Source organism: Mchenga conophoros, linkage group LG16, assembly GCF_057382185.1.
Source record: "Mchenga conophoros isolate Kocher_MC1m ecotype Shallow Benthic linkage group LG16, M_conophoros_male_GT1.1, whole genome shotgun sequence".
In the NCBI taxonomy this organism is placed as follows: Eukaryota; Metazoa; Chordata; class Actinopteri; order Cichliformes; family Cichlidae; genus Mchenga; species Mchenga conophoros.
The window spans coordinates 32,943,038-32,960,280 of record NC_140541.1 but is presented as its reverse complement, the minus strand read 5'-3'; the positions used below and the strand labels follow the sequence as shown (position 1 = coordinate 32,960,280).

The 17,243-nt window shown below is 40.4% G+C and overlaps 1 protein-coding gene across 1 annotated transcript in view; it reads left to right on the top strand.

Moving 5' to 3' along the window:
* The first annotated feature begins 3,237 nt into the window (after positions 1 to 3,237).
* Positions 3,238 to 17,243, top strand: part of gpr39 (G protein-coupled receptor 39) — a 38,442-nt gene continuing 24,436 nt past the window's right edge. Inside the window, exon 1 of the mRNA XM_085249445.1 lies at positions 3,238 to 4,306. Coding sequence (XP_085105571.1) covers positions 3,526 to 4,306 — 781 coding nt within the window. The 5' untranslated portion in view covers positions 3,238 to 3,525. The remainder of the gene's footprint in view (positions 4,307 to 17,243) is intronic.

Genomic DNA, 17,243 nt, shown 5'->3' with positions numbered 1-17,243 from the left:
AATACTCAATCACAGCGAGAAGGTCCTCAAAGCTTTTATCTAATCCTCTTCAACCTGCCTTCATCACTTCAAGGAGTCATCCTTTTAGGGTTTCTGTTTCACTCCTATGTTTGATTGACGTTTTAAAATAAGAGTCTATGGGAGCCAGCCTCTAGTGGCCATTAGATTGACTGCAGTTCTCACCATCTGTGTTTCACTGCTAACAAAAATAAAAAGACTGTGTGTGTGTGTGTGTGTGTGTGTGTGTGTGTGAGAGAGAGAGAGAGAGAGAGAGAAGATAATGGCCGGAATGAATTGGCAAACTAAATATTTTTTCCTGAAGTTTTGTGCACATCCTGTTTGGAGTTTGCAGAGGTGATTGGGAGGAGGAAGTTCCTTTCACTCATTAGCCAGATTGGATGTAAAGGGAAATCTTCCTCATTTCTGCAGCCTGAAAAAAAACTTTGTTTCCTGTGGGTTTTTAACCCAGTCTTGGTGTTATTTAGATATTTGACCTGCTTATTTTGCACAGTGGGTTGTGAAAAACTGCTAAAAAATTATGTTCTGCACATTATCTGTAGTTTCACTCATGATTCACTTTATCCACTTTAGGAATATGAACTGTGCGTAGGCTGAAAGTCGGCCTTGTGTCTGACGTTTGGCTGCTTTTTTTTCCCTTTAAAATAATCAGCTGTTAGTTGAGTCCTTATCACGTCATGTCTGCTCTTTTTTTCCTTTAACCTCAAACAGCTGTGATGATTCCTCGCCTCATGATGCTGCTCATGATCTCAAAGTCAAACGGACAGTTTGTCGTTACTGAGATCTACAAACTGGAGCCTGAACACAATGTCACATAATTAAGAGGCATCAGTACCATAATGAACAATCAACCTCAATTTTAGTTTTGACAGTTAACATCTGGCTGCCAGTGACGCTCGATGGAGCTCGGCAGTTTAATTGACGGTATCTGACAATACTCAATCACAGCGAGAAGGTCCTCAAAGCTTTTATCTAATCTGCTTCAGCCTGCCTTCATCACTTCAAGGAGTCAGCCTTTTAGGGTTTATGCACTCGAGTGTACTTCATGTTTATAGAGAAAGAATGGCCCCGCATTCATCACTGATTACCTTTAAAAAGGAGGAAAAGCAGTCAGATTTTCTTCCCCGGGCCTGGTGATGAACTCACCTCCTTCATATTTAGTTTATTCCACCTTTGACTTCTCCGTCATCCAAATGAACAACTGTGGCTAAAAGTGCACATTTCTGTCCTGTTTGAAGTCGTTTTCAGGATTTCTGATTGTGCAGGAACTTCATTTTTATCTTCAGCACAAGCTCGATATAAATCTTAAATGTTTATTTGTACTGAACTGAACAGCGTTTCAATTGCTGCTTCTATTCTCGCTAAAAACTCGAGGCAGAGGATGTGTAAAGGAGGCACATTAGGACCGATGATGCACTGTAACATTGTCAATGTTAATGTTTAACTGAACAAGATGAGATGGCAAATAATGCCATGAATTTAAAATCTGTGAATGAATGAACACACAAATTCAACAGTCCAGCTGTTCAGCTCAAAGCAGACGCCTGATTCATTACAGAGAACATACAGAGCTTTTAACAAAAGGGAAAGAGGAACAAACAAGTACGCTGACGTTGGAAAGTAAATACTACAACCTGTTTCACTCCTATAGCTATATACACATAATCAGATTACCGGGCTATAAAAAGAGTATTAGAGCTACATTATGAACAACATATTCTTGTTCTTTTTGATAAAGAAAAGTGAAAATGTGGAGATTAAAGTTCAACACAAGACATTTTGTAGATGGTGTAGCAGCTGTGGCAGCTGTTTGACTTAAAAAACAACAACTTTAATCATGAAATTGCAACTTCAACACAGAACCACTTGGGACTGAAAATATTTATATTTCTTTCTCAATACTGTCAGTGTTATCAGACATGTTTCCAGCTGCCTTTGACCCGTGATTGGACAGTTTCAGCAGTGCTCCATTAATCAGTAATCAGTTTAAGATATGGACTATACAAAGAAATCAGAGAGACACTTAAGTCTTTGTGGAAAATTTCCTGCACCTGCCTCCATCATTCCAAATATCTGCATATTTGTTTAAAATAAAATAAATGTTTGTGCATAAAATGTTTGGGTTGTGATGTTAGGCTGACTTGGCCCAACAGAAGTAAATAAGTGTGAATTATAAAGTTCAGGCAGCTTAATATTTTGAACTGCGTGTATGTTTTGTCAACTAAATGGCAAAGTAAACTTCTGCTTGCCCAGCATTTTTAGGAAGTTGAGAACCCCCCCCAAAAAGTTCAACTTGTTGTTCTTTTTACAGTGTTGTAATGTTATGTTAGAGTTGCTCCACCAAGTAGTAATGATGTGAAAATAAATCTACATCTTTTATTTATATAAAGAGTGTGTTTTCTGGATCGTTGGTTGATATTCTGTCATTATCTCCATAAAAAGAATACTACCATAAAATTTAGAGATTATTCATTTCTTTAACTGAGAAATCAAATAATGACTTACTCCACTGCAACAGCCTGGCTAACTAACCTATTATAGTTGACCCAACAACTATAATAAAGTTGTGAAAACTTGGGACAACATGACCCAAACAGAACTAAATAAAAGTCTGAATTATGAAGTTTGTGAACTTAATATTGAAACTAAACAACCACGTAAACTTCTGTTTGTCCACCTTTTTAATTTACTGTTTAAACAAGCCTTCGGTTACCAACGCTTTTTACATTTTTAATTTACATTTAACCTCTTATATTGTGTATATTGTACATTTATATCGTACTCTTTATTTTAATCTTTGTGTACAGTGCTTTGTGACTACCTGTCTATGAAAAGCGCTTAATAAATAAACTTTACTTACTTACTTTACAAAGTGTTTACAGTGTTGTAATAATATATCAGCTCAACTTGACCCAAACAGAAGTAAAGTTCTGTGGGCTTCATATGTTGAACTGTATGTCATGTCAACATTACCTTCCGTGTTTCTTTCCTTTACAAAGCCGAGTAAAGTCAGCAGAGCCGTGCAGTCTGTTGCTGATCTGCTTCGTTTTTTGTTTTTATTCGTTGGCCCACCTGCTTTTTGTTTCTTACAGTGTGTGGGGTGAAACCAGACCCGCGCTCGTGTTTGATGTTTAACTGGGCTGTTCTCATCGGAGGGAGGAGGAAATCAGCGCAATTTAAATGTTGCCCAACACTTTACTTACTCACAGGTGAAACCACAGGAGGACACGCACGGGCGGAAACTCTCTGTATACTTCTACCTGATCATGAAGGCAGAAAGGAGGTGGCCGGGGCTGGGGAAGCACGCCGGGTAAACTGCGGAGTTTTTGTTTAGAAAGTTTTCCACAGTGCGCGTAGCGATCCGTGTTTCCCACCTCTGCGATAGTCGGGAATACTTTGAGACAAAGTTAAGCTGTTTCCAGGAAAAACCGGCCCGCAAGGAGAGCGCGCAGCAGGACTGATAAGAAAAGCAATACCTGGAAAATCTGGACGCGCCAGTCTGCAGCCATGAATGAGGAAGTGCAGAGAGGAGAGAAGAACTGGCAAGAGCTTGAACCCAAATATGGGATCAAAATCTTCCTCACGGTCCTCTACAGCCTCATCCTGGTGACGGGCATTGTGGGTAATTCAGTCACTATCCGAGTGACCCAGGTGCTAAAGCGTAAAGGCTACCTTCAGAAGAACGTCACTGACCACATGGTGAGTCTGGCTTGCTCTGACATTTTGGTGCTTCTCATTGGCATGCCGGTGGAGCTCTACAGTGCCATCTGGTTCCCCTTCTCGTCAGCGTCGGGCAACGCCTTCTGCAAGATCTACAACTTCCTGTTTGAGGCTTGCAGCTATGCCACCATCCTCAACGTGGCCACGCTCAGCTTTGAGCGCTACATCGCCACCTGTTACCCTTTTCGCTTTAAAACCTTGGGAGGAAAATGGACCACCGGCCTAATCACCTTCGCCTGGGTCGTGGCCCTGCTCGTGGCCCTGCCACTGCTGATCACCATGGGAACGCAGGGGCACATCCCAGTCACGCGCAGCACCCCAGTCCAGAACCTGACCTTCTGCACCAACCTGAGGGAGCACTGGGTGATGTACAGGATCAGCATCTTCTTTGCCTTCATCGTGTACATGATTGTGCTGGTCTGCGTGGCTTTCATGTGCCGAGCTATGATCGTGGTCCTGAAGAAGCCAATGGGATTCATTGAAGGAAGCACCAGTGGAAATCAAAGAGCAATCCACAATGAAAGTTCAAAGGTCAAGTCAGCCAGGAAGCAGACCATAGTTTTTCTTGGTAAGTTGGAATGTATTGTATTGTATTGTATTAATGTCTTAAAACCGATGAAGCTGCAGAAATTTGTAAAATAATTTGAATCTGATGCCACAAACGTGGAAGAAGCGGCGACATCATGACACCAGAATGCGCCAGTCCACTGCCTGGCTGCAGTTCAGTCAGGCATGCAGCAGAGGGCGATCACAAGGTAGTCCGCAACCAATGGCAGTGCCGCAAAATGGTAAAAAACCATCGTGGGCTGGACCAGAAAAAAAAAATCACAACAGCTTAAATTAATTTTTTTAAAAACACTGTCCAAAGTTTTCCCTTCTTTAAGCGTTGAGTTTATTCTAGAACTGTCCTCGCCATCATTTGTAAAGTGGAAATACCACAAAATATCATTTCCTATTAAATTATTTTATTACCAGAACAAACAGCCTTTGAAAATATACCCCCAGGACATGGAAGTGTAAGTACACGTACAAATTGCAGTAAAAAAAAGGAAGAAAAAAAAAATTCACACAGACAGTGTCAGGGCTGGCATTACTGTACTGGGAATATTATCGAAGTCACTTTAGTGGCCCGGTTTGAGCCCTGACCTTTGGAACAAAGTAATTATTAACAACTCAACAAAAATCCAAAATTTTTGAATTTGTTTTTAACAAATAAAATGTCAATAAAGTCTTTTAGTTCAAATAAAACAACACGGCCAAAGAAGACTGGCATTCTGCTGCTACATGCTGATTGGTTAGTTAAAGGACGCACAGTTAAACTGTAAATGTACTTTACTGTATGATGGCATGAAGAGGGGATAGCATATCCCTAATATGATCATCTCAGGTGCGGAAGCCCCACCCATCTGCTTCTCAAACCTTTTGTTTGCAATGACAGCCAATCAGAAGAAATTTGTCTTAAAGGGGGAGGAGCGAAAACAAATCTAAGTTTAAGATCAGCTTAATTTAAAGAGGTGGACTTTTCTTACCAAAGTGCTTGAGTCTACTTGAACTCTCCCGAGTCTAAATTTCTCGATAATGTTAACAGAAACAGTGAAGTAGGGTCTTCTTTGTACACACTGTGCACCGTGCTCTACATGAGTGATGTGCAGTCTCTCCGCTTGTTTACACCAACAGTAAAAACACCACTTTGTCTCTGAGCCACAAGAGGAAGTAATAAAAATGAGTCTGGGCTGTCTTCTTCCCTTGTTCTGACCATGAAAATGATTGATGTCACACACTGACACGCACAAGCTGCTTTTGTTTAGGGTGTGTCAAACACGCTGCACACAAATTGCCTGTAATAGTAATCATGGCTTGTTTAATACTGAGCTGTTCTGCTCATGTCCAGCTCTGAATTTTTATCCTTGGACTCCAGGGTAGCTTTGCATGAGTCACTGTTCAAAATAATCATCCTTTGCCTTAAACTAGGAGTCGGAGCAGCCTCACAGCCCCAAACACACTATTTTAGCTTCTCTCCTTCTTCTGATTGGCTGCTCCTCATTTAGAACATGTTTGAATGGCATGTGGGTGGAGTTTATTAGCATATCTGCTTTCTATGACATCATAAGGATCCAGGAGTTTTAAAAGCTGCCTGAAACGGAGTGTTTAGACCTTTTTGTCTGTTATCCAAAAGTGTGACCATGTTTAATATGGACTTCCACCAGAAAGCTAAATCTCTATTAAGCTTTTAGCCTTGCAAAGAGATGTTTTCATGCTGCCCAGTGTGAAGTCTTGAAGTTGAGGAAGTCAAAATGCTCCATGGTCGTGTTTTAACTCTTAAGAAAAATACTTCCCACTCAAAAACTGACATGAAATCATCACAAGAGACAAAAACATGGGTGAAACCTCACTAAACACCTCACAGAGAGGAATTCTTCTACCAGAGCAGTCAGGCATGCCAGCACCTGCCTAACCCAGACTACATGTTAACAGCAGAGTTTGCGGAATAATGACACGTTGGACGTCCTGTGTGCTCTGTCTGGGTCCACTGAATATGAGCAAGGAATGGCCTCGAAGAAGGAGAGGCTCGGAGGTGTTAACGGATGTTGATGTTCTGCAGTGAAGGCAGCAGACTGACTGTGTCCCTTTAGTCATACAGCAGACTCAGCGCATAAATACACAAAACACTGACAGGAAACAGGACGTGCATGAGCTAAACTGCACACTAACAGAATAAAACTTTTAAACCCCTGTTATCCTGGTCCCAGCGACACCTACAAAACATTTTGAATTGTTTTGGGGGTTTTTTAACTTTAAATATGGGTGCGTTAACCATCACCCCTGCCCCAAAGAGCTGTTTGATGTTTTAAGTTTTGTTTTTTTTTGTATTAAAACATGCTGACATCAACCTGCTTTTGTTTAATGGACTGGTTCTTATATAGTGATTTTCTACTCCATCTGAACACTTAAAGCAATTTATACAACATGCATTCAAGCATTACGTACTAAAATATTGCATTTTATGTTCTTTGCCCAACTGGCTGAAATCTTTGACTTTTATAAGCTGTAAAAACTTGAGATTTTAAGGTATATTCAAACTTTATTGTTTCACTGTGATGTCGTAGGGTACCATAATGACAGGTGTGCTGCATAGCGCTCTCCATCCCCTTTTATATGATATATTACTCAATATGGTTTCTTGAAATGTCTTTGTAAGGTCACCTTTGATCTTGGGTGCTATCAGTGAAGGTCCGGGTCAAATTCTTAGTCAGCCTAGGTATTCATATCCCCAAAGGCCACATATATTGCTGTGTTTGAAGTCGATCCATGAAGAATTGTGGGTAATATCAATTTCTTACTGATTTTCACCTAAATTAAATCAACTCGAGCTGTTATTGGTACCATTGGACTAAATTGAGCTTGATATCTTAAAAACTGTGGATGCTGGTCTGCTAACAGGGGAAAATAAACTGGGCTGTGAACAGAGGTCCACCTTTATTCCACAATAATCCTCCTTTTGTATAATACCAGCATATTCCTCTGGATAAAATCCTCATACAGCACACACAGTTTTCAAAGACTCGTCCTAATAGGCCGTTACCTGTAAATTCATTTATGGTTTTCAATGCGCTCTATAAAGTTTTAGGAAACTGGACAAGTGGGGGACAAAAGAAGTGGCAGACTTGAAATACTATCTACAGCTCATGAACAGTATCTGAAAGTCATGTTTTTATGAAAGAGGACAAAATCCTGCAGAGAACTGAAACAAGACTGAGAGGTGATCTGAACCATCTACTGTTCACTGAAGCTTAATGAAAATTCTATCCATCCATCATGCAATACCCTCGGAAAGCATTTGATTGGCAGCAACTTTATTTTGCAGCATGATGACACAATGATACACTGCCAGTGCAGTAAAAGCATATCTGGATAGTGCTCCATTGTGTGTCTTCCCTCAACATTTGAGCAGCATGGGATCATTTAAAGGCAGAGACATCCAAAGAGCTCTGGATATCCTTTGAGAAGCCTGAAGATCTATTCCTGAATATACTGACAGAAATTCCAGAAAGCTGCCTAAAGGCCCCGGTTTACCCACCGTAATGGTCGCTTGCCACCACAACATTGTATCACAGGGCTGACCCACTTGACCCAAGAAGTTTTATTTCCAGTTCTCAGAATTAAAACTTTAGATTAAAAAAAAAACAAACCTAAACATGTTTTCCTTTTCTACAAAAAAGTAAAAGACAACTTTTTTGTTATCGGGGAAATTTTGACCAATCACAACAAGCCATTTCACACCTGCCCTACACTTGTTTAAATCTGAGCATCATGTCACATTCATAGGTTGGTTAATAGAGGCTGAAGAAACAGAAGTATTCTGAACCCAGCAAATACATTTAATACTGACAGTTGTTAAAAGTTTCTGTTGAGATAAGTATTTGCAGCACAGAGCACCGCCCTCTCCCTCTGCTGATTGGCTCAGTGTAAGCCACCTGGCACTCCCTTTCTTTTACTCCTCCTCTCAATATAACAATAATCATTCAGATAAGATGATACTGGATTATAGTGTTTATTATCCTTTTAAAAATCTCATTTGTGTTGTGTGGCAGCTGTCAGACAGATATAACCACAACAATGATGAGTTCCTAGTTACTGACATTAAAGACCTCATGAATCACCTGGACTTGTTCAGCAGAGCTAGAAAAGATTTTTGCAAAGGTGGTGCCCTGCAGCTCCATCCTGATGGTGGTAATGCATATTCACCACGAAGAAGGTGCGCTACATCACTGAGGATGTTGCGCCTCCTTTGTCACCAGTTCGGACTCACAAAGTTGCGTCATATTGCGTTGCTGCTGACCTGCAATCTTACTGCTCGTATTTACAGACCTGCTGAGATCTCGGTGTTTGAGTGGATAGTAGTGATGTTGGTCTTCATAATCCACAGCAAAATAGCAGTGCTGGTGTTGTTTACTCAGTGCGTACAGGCACGTGTAGCTGCTTCAGGCCCAGCCCAAATTACTCAAGTCCGTTTAAAATCATATAAAATCGTTCATACCATATATTGACCTAAGCTTGTTAGACTTATACAAACTGTTTTTGCCTTAAATTAGGTAGCCTGAGTACAGCTGGGACAGTTGAAGCTGCCATTTGTTTCTGCACATGTGTATTAGTGTTTCACTTCAACACGTCGCTTTCCCATAGTTCACTGTGCTTTAACATTGCTAAACTGAACTCTCAGATCACTCTAATCTTCACTGTGTACTGACGTATGTCAGGACATGATGTCATTCAAGGTTATCGCACTGCTAAGAGAAATGGGCAGGGTGGTCTGTTTATTTAAGTGGTTTAACATTACTGGTTTAGGCATACAAACACACCTTCCTCTGTTTGAGTCAGTCTACTGTGATGTCCTGCTGGATCAGCCTGGCATTGAACGCCAGCCAAACCTGTGTGTGTGTGTGTGTGTGTGTGTGTGTCTGAATTACAGCACAGGAGTCCATTATGTACTCCTAAAACTCACACATTCAGAGTATTGATTTTATAACCTTGGTGTTTGTGTGCGATTATTCTTTTTTTTTTTTTGTGCTGAAAGTATAAATACTGTGAAACATTTTAAAAACTTTTAATGTGAATTGTTGTGAGTTTTACTTCAGGCTGAAGGGGGCCGACGGGGAGGGACTGAGGTAAAGAACCAGTGTGATGTGAAAACAATGGGAAGCTAGTGCAGAGTCTGTGACACTCAGCTAATGGAGGCAGTTAAGGTGTTTTAAAGCCTGTAGGGCTGATTGATGCAATTTGTGAACCACACTGCTCCTCTAAAACATAACTCGGTTGAGTATGATCGCACAAACAAGATGCACAAAATCACTTTCAGGTCAGAGCAATCCAGTGGCAGTTATCATTATAATTTCTGCATAATTCACAAAGATATGAGAGGGATAATGTAGAGCTGAAGGTTTGCTCGACATTTACACCAAGCTGCAGCTTCCAGGGCTGAGAAACTGAGGTGAAAGTGCAAAAACCTGCAGTTTCTTTATATAAAAGTAGACGTAGCCACAGGTGATATCACGATTTGTTTTGTTTTTTGTCTCTGCATTTTAAAGCTTCACCCCACCATGTTGGTTTTTTTGGAGGCAGAGGTTAAACTATTTGGACGGGGAAATGGAGATGGAGCTGGAGCACACTGTAGGATGGTCTGAACCCAAAATGACACCAACAGAGCAAACACTGTCTGCATGTCGGGCTGTTTGTTTTTATGTTGGACTCACTCAGTTCCCGCCGGTTTCCAGGATCAGTTTCTTGCAGCAAGCCGTAAACATGTTTATTTCAGTTGGACATTTTAAATTGGGAGTCTGTTAGAACTGGCTTATCTTTGGAGTGTGTCTCAAGTGGTCATTACAGGAACTGCAGTTTTTGACTCTTGAGGCTTTGTCTTCATTTTTCAGTTCTGAAGGTTGCGACTTCATTTTAGGGGTGATTTTTGTTTTTAAATAACTTTCCTCTTCTAACTGTATTAAAGTGTGTACATTATGAGGGGCGTGGCCTCTTTGACTGACAGGTGTATTCGACACAGGCTATAGCTACTAGCTGTCTGCTAGGTTTCGCCTCAGCTAATTGAAGTCCCTGAATTCTGACCCCTGGATGTGCTGTGGGTGCCTTTTGGAGCATTTTAAAATAGAATCTGGCAAACAAAAACCCCAACCAAACAAACAAGCCATGACTTCAGACTGTCTATGGTCCAGTTTTTTCCATTGACACTGGAGTGTTCTCTGAGTCTGTTAGCAGTAATTAGTATGTATACCTGTGTTTGTATGGGCTTCATGGATGCATGTCTTTGCTCACCATCTTCTCCTCCATATATGGTCATGGATGGCTCCAGAAAAACACATCTAAAAGACCCAACTCCAAGCTTCAAACTGGGACTCCACAAAATACGGGGTGGCTCTGTCCATCCTCATTTTACAGTCTGTGGCAGGCTAAGACAGGGAGAGGGAAACTGACCAAGAATACTGAGATTTTATGAGGAGATTGAGGTCTTGTGCCTCAAAGTACACATCTTCATAAGCAACTAGTAGAACATGTAATTTTTGTATCAAAGTGCAGACTTGTACTAGCTGCAGAAGTCTGGTTAAAGCCAGGGATTACATGAAAGCATGGAGAGTTTTACACTGGACCTGTAGGAATGTAAAGACGTAGTGTAAGACGTACTTTACACTGTTAACATTTGTCAGGCTTTGTGTTTGACATGCTTTTAGACGACATTTACTCAAAGTGAAGTGCAAATAATTTGGTGGCTGTTACATATATGGGCAAGCTGCCCAACTGAAGTCTGTGCCTTGAAAACTGTCATTAATGCTACTTTACATTCACTTCTTTTTACATTCTTCTGAGGGAAATGCTGAACTTTAAAAAGAACTTATAAGCTTAGAAGTTACAAAACACGTTAACCCGTGGTTTCCAAGCATTGTGCATAAAAGAAAGTTTCTTTGAGTTCATGGTAAAGTAAAACACTTATCTTTGGAAAACAAACCTTTGAGTTTTATAGAAGTTTAGAGGAAGGATTTCCCCCCTCGTCCTAAACAGGTTCATTTAAATAACTGCTTGAGAACCAACCACATCAACTTGTTCACTATTTCAAAAGGGACACAAAGGTTAAAGAAAGGTGAGAATGCAGAAGTGAAGCATTGCTAATTAAAGGCTAATTCACTGTTCATTGGGCTTCTTCTTTAAGAATTGTTAGACTTTTGTGCATTCTGTGCATATTTCACCCGCCTCTAAAAAATGTGCAGCTCAATCAGGAATCGCTCGCTGCTTCGACATCAAAGGTCTCTTATTCTGCTCAGTTTCAGGAGGATCAGAAGACTGATCTACAGAAGATCAAAGCAGCAGGACATGCCCAAAACACCTCACCTGGAAAGCACTCAGGAGGTATCCTGAATATCACTTCCTGTCACATGCTTCCATGAGGTTGCTATTCTAATTCCCCACCACACCGAGCTCATCGAGCTCTGCAGCACAAGACAACCAGTCGACCTGGTGGAGCCGTAGTTAGTGTAGGAGAGGCAGCAGATTATGTTGCTCAGGTTTTTCTTTGTCTCGAAGAACTTGACAAATAAAAAATTAAGAGAAATTAGAAGCTTATAGATGTTATAATTTACTCGTTTATTTAAGAAAAGCAGTTCCCGCCTCCAAAGATCATGAGGAGAATTGTGAGCAAGTAGATACGGTCGCCACTATCATCTGAAAGTACAGATTCACATTCAGGATATTTTCAGTTCCAAGTCTCTGGTTTTATTATCACCTGATAATTTCACTGTTGTCCTGAGCAGAAAACTGCTTCACTCCCACTGTGGTCTGATTCAATTACTGGCCAATTGTACACCCTTGTTAGCCTAATAACATAATAAGTATTAGACAGAATCTTTGTCCTCACATAAATGAACGAGGAAGGGTCGGCTGCATTAAAACCAGCTCATAAAGTGGGTTTTTATCCGTTAGTCACAATTACTGTGTGGCTTAAATTCCTGATAGGACACAATTTGTTTCTGTGCTTCTGTGTCGATGTGACTCTGAATGCGGATTCACTGGTATTACCTCATGGTCGATGGTGACAAGGTGGGCATGATGATGATGCCAGACATAGTGAAAGTGATGTGAGAATGAAAAGGACATAAAATCAACATGTTCCTGGTTAATTAAAGGATTGCAGTCATGATCATTTGGATTGGCAGACAGTGCTGAATATTATACTGGAAATGGCCTTTAAAGTGGGCCTAATCTGCTTCTCTTTTTTCCCCCCACTCCATCAGGTACATCTGTTCAACTTCTCGTTAACGCAGATATCACATGGCAGCAACTCAAGTGCATTTAGGCATGTAGGTCAAGACGACCTGCTGAAGTTCAAACTGAGTATGAGAATGAGGAAAAGTGACTTTAAACATAGCGGGGTTGTCGCTGCCAGACGGGCTGGTATTTCAGAAACTGCTGATTTGCTGGTATTTTCTCACACAAACATCTGTAGGTTTTATAGAAGATGATCCAAATAGGAGGAAATATCCATTTCACTGGGTGGAAATGCCTTGATGATGCCAGATGACGAAGGAGAATGGGCAAACTGCTTGAAACTAATAAGAAGAAAACTGTAAGGCAAATAACCACCTGTTACAACACTCCCATCAGCTAAGAACAGAAAAGACTAATATGCAATCAGATTCACCAGAATTGGACAACAGAAGATTGGAAAAGTGTTGGCTGATCTGATGAGTCTTGATTTCGGCTGGACTTTTGGATGGCAGGGTAGAAGGGCAGAATTTAGAGCAACCAACATGAAAGCATGGATCCATCCTGCTTTTTATCAACAGTTCAGGCTGGTTGTGGTGTGGTTGTACGTGGGATATTTTATTAGCAAAGTTTTGGTCCCTTAGTCACCGCTAAACACTGTTTAAACTCCTCAGCCTTCCTAAGTATTGTTGCTGTTGTCCATCTCTGAATGACCACAGTGGCTCCTTCCAGCAGGAGTGCATGCCACAAATGCCACAAAGCTCAAATGATCTCAAACTGGTTTCTTGAACATGACAATGAGCTCACTGTACTTAAATGGTCTCCACAGTCAACAGATCTCAGTCCAATAGAACACCTTTGGGTGTACCTAATAAAGTGGCAGATGAGTGTGATGCAATTCTCATTTTCTCAGTAACAATGAGAAATGCTCCGGAGTTACTCAGTTTTCTCCCCACGTTCTGTGTTTAAATCAGCTGAAAAATGGACCTAATATTTGGAGAAATTCAGCTCTTAGTGAGGGCTCGAATGGGCTGTGAATAATGAGTAAGAGCAGAGGAAAAACTGAGATGTAATGCATATATTCGGTCTGAAGAACATGCCTCACTTTTTCTCTGTAATGCGCTTCAGTTGAGTTTTTGCCTATTGTCTCAAAATAAGCCTACTTACCATATCTAAACCATGCAGTCATGAATACTGTAGTGTTTTGCAAAATTAAGAGTAAGGATTTTGAGGAGAAAATTGTGTTTGTAACCAAAGTAACGCTCCCTGCTTCAGAGTCTCAGCATGTATCAGACATGTTTATTACAAAATTGAGGTTTATTGCTGTTTTCAGGCTGTTTACCGAAAGCGTTCACCTTCCAGCAAAGCCACTGCTGATACGAGAAACGCATTTTGAGTTTGTTGAGCTTCAGTCTCTCATTTTATATCCTATAAAAAAAAGAAAAAAAAAAGGTGCACAGAAAAAATGCTGTTAAAAAGAAAAAAGTGCAAGTCTGAGACTGAAACTCGACAGCCCTGAATGATTTTTAATCAGGCGGCGTGTAATGACACTCCTCAGTGTGTGATAGTCTTTTATGCAAACAGTTTGCTTGTACTTAATTTCAGCAGGAATCGTGTGGGCTGTTCAGAGCACACACTCCAACTCTACACCCTCCTCCACTTATTACCAACAGACTAGAATATTGATGCATAAATAAATATTGATGAGAACAGATATAGGGGGGATTTTCTGGGTTTAAAAAAAATATTATTTATGGCTCACTTTCAAGTCAGTTTTTATTTCTCACTTTATTGCATCCACATTTAAAGGAAGGTGTTTTGAGTCTTATTAGGAATGACTAATTTTCATGATTCCTAAAGAAAATCACCTGACCATGATTTAAAAAACTTCAATATTTACTAATACAAAATTCATAAGAGCTCGGGCATAAACACCACTGCAGACTCGACTTCATCATCTTTGTAATGGAATATTACATTTTACTGAATATAACTTTGAGGTCACGTCTGTTATCGACTGCAGCGATGATCCCAGTTTGCATTTGAATATTGTTATTGTGACAGATTCCACTCTGTCGTAAACGCTGATGTCAGATGTTTCCCGTTCCTGCCGCTGATGCACTTTACTTTGAAATAACTTTCAAATCCCGGCTGGGCCCGGCGACTTTGGAGAGTAATTAAAACCAGGGAACATCCACGTTAAGTTGCCCGCACATCACGTCCAGGACAGAAGGTTAATTGCTTGAGAGCCAGCATTTGTAAAATGAATATTAATTCTATTGAGCTGCTTTTGGCTTTTGGCCTGTGACCTTTGACCTTTGGGGCCACTTGTGATGGAGCTTAGGAAAAAAAAGAGCTGTGAGGGCTAAAGTTTTTGGCTGCAGCAGGGCTCATGTGTTAGAGCTTAGCAAAAACAAATCACAGACATACAACATTAGCATTAATCTTCAGTTAAAGTGACAAAACATCTGCTCTCAAACTGAAGAATTTCAACATCAGGGTTTCCTGATTAAAACAAATATTAGGCGCTAAAAGAGAGTTCCTGAACCACACCAACTTTATTTTGATTCCTGAGCCCATTCAAGTATATTTAATGCCTAAACCAGGGATGGGCAGCTCCAGGCCTCGAGGGCCGGTGTCCTGCAGGTATTAGATGTGTCCTTGATCCCACACAGGTGATTTGAATGGCTGAATGACCTTCTCAACATGTCTTGAAGTGCTCCAAAGGCCCTCAAGGCCTGGAGTTGCCCTCCCCTGGCCTAAACCTACCCAAGTTCACTATAGTTCCCAAACCTATTCAAGTAGGTGTTAGTACATAAGCCTAACCAGTAGGTGGAACTGAAAAAAAGGAAAAACTAAAACAAAAAGAATACAAAATTTTCAACAGGATGGTAATCGAGGTCTGCTGGCTGTCTCCATAAACCTCAGTCTCAGGAGTCCTGTGTTTAGTTTATCCCACATCCACACCTCCACCTCCTCCAAAATATGGATGTGTTCGCTCTGTGAATCAGCAAACTCTCCTGCGGGTTTATTTCAAGTCATTTCCTATTTTGGTTTGTAATCCCAAGTCTCCTTGCACTCACTTTGCTTCCTTCATTTGTTATCCTGCCACTCTTGTTCCTATCAGTGAAATATATACCCTGTAAACTTACACCCTTTTCACTCTGTCACTTCGAATGTGGTCTTGTTAGTACTTGTTGTCAGGCTTTCCAGGATTTCTCATCTTCTCATGTTTGTTCTCCTCTTGGATTTCTTTTTGGATTGTTTCCTAACCTTCACGTGGATTGTTTGGCACACTGTGATTAGAGATCTGGATTTTGTGTCTTGTTTTTGGATCGCTCCGTTTTTATAAAAGGTGAACCCTCAAATTCCTCCAAACCTCAACATGTATATTTTACCTTTTGTCCATCATGTATTGCGTATTTATTCATTGTGTATTTATTCATCTGAGTGGGAACGTTGTCTTTCCATGTTATGAATCTGTGATGATTTTTAGCCAATTATCTACTGTAGCTGTCCATTTTAACAGTGATCAATTATTTCGTTGCACTAAAAAATGTCATAAAGTGTAAAGTGCACTCTAGATACGCTCCATAAATTTTAGAAAAAGCCAGCTGGCATTGAGTAATTCCATTTTAATGCCATTTCTGGACCAAAGACCGGCACTCCAGAGGCTGATTGGCTGAAACAGAGAGAAAGAACTTTGCTACACATGCTTAAAGCAGCCGTTTACATGTATGAAATGCTTTATTCTTCTTTTAAAAATCTGGTTGTAACTTAAAGTTTGAGTCTTCCTTTGCTTATTATGGTCTTTGACTTCTATGTAAAAAACTTCAGGCAAATTGTTTTTGTTATAAATTGGCTCCCAGCTGCTGTGGTTGCTAAGACCAAAGACCGTTGCTGATATTGGTGCATCAAGATGGCGATAATACAGCCGTAAGATCTGCTGTCAGTTTGCAGGTGAATAGGGTCAAGTTGGTAATCACATGCAATGTGTTTGTGTTAATGGTAATTAACTGTGATAAAGCCCCAGAAATTCAAATGAACATACAGTGGTCCCTCGCTGTATCGCGATTCACTTTTTGCTGCCTCGCTGTTTCGCGGATTTTTTGGTGTGCATTTTTTTTTACAGTGCATTGTGTTCTGCATCCTGATTGGCTGTAGACCATTTTCAATCAATCTCTTGCCGTGTCTCCTGTACAACTTGTCAAATTTATATAAATCTTCGCTAGCAGAAGACAACACAACAGTGTCAACGTCAAAGGATTATAAGGCGCATTAAGTGAAACCAAACAGTCAGATAAGTCAAACTTTACTCAACTCATTCTTCTTGCTTCCTCCACTTCCGTACCATTGATTCATTAATGTTAAATTAGCTGCTCTATTCCCATGTTCTGGACTTGAAAACAGGGTTTGATCTTTGGTTTCATTCTATAATACTGGATTTATTATTCTACTAAGGCTTGGAGTTTGAGAGTGTTGAAACAAGAGAGAAACGTGTGAAACTGTTCATGCCTGTCTGAGAAAAGTGTACAAAGTGTTTAGTGAGGGGTTTTACAGCCTTAAAACATCTATAATAATTGTAAAAAATAAAGATCGCTACTTTGCGGATTTCACCTGTCGCAGGTTATTTTTAGAACGTAAAACCTGCGATAAACGAGGGAACACTGTACTTGCATTTAGTTCAGCCAGAATTTAATAGATTTCAACAGTTTCCTCTACAAATTGTGAGGTAGTACTGA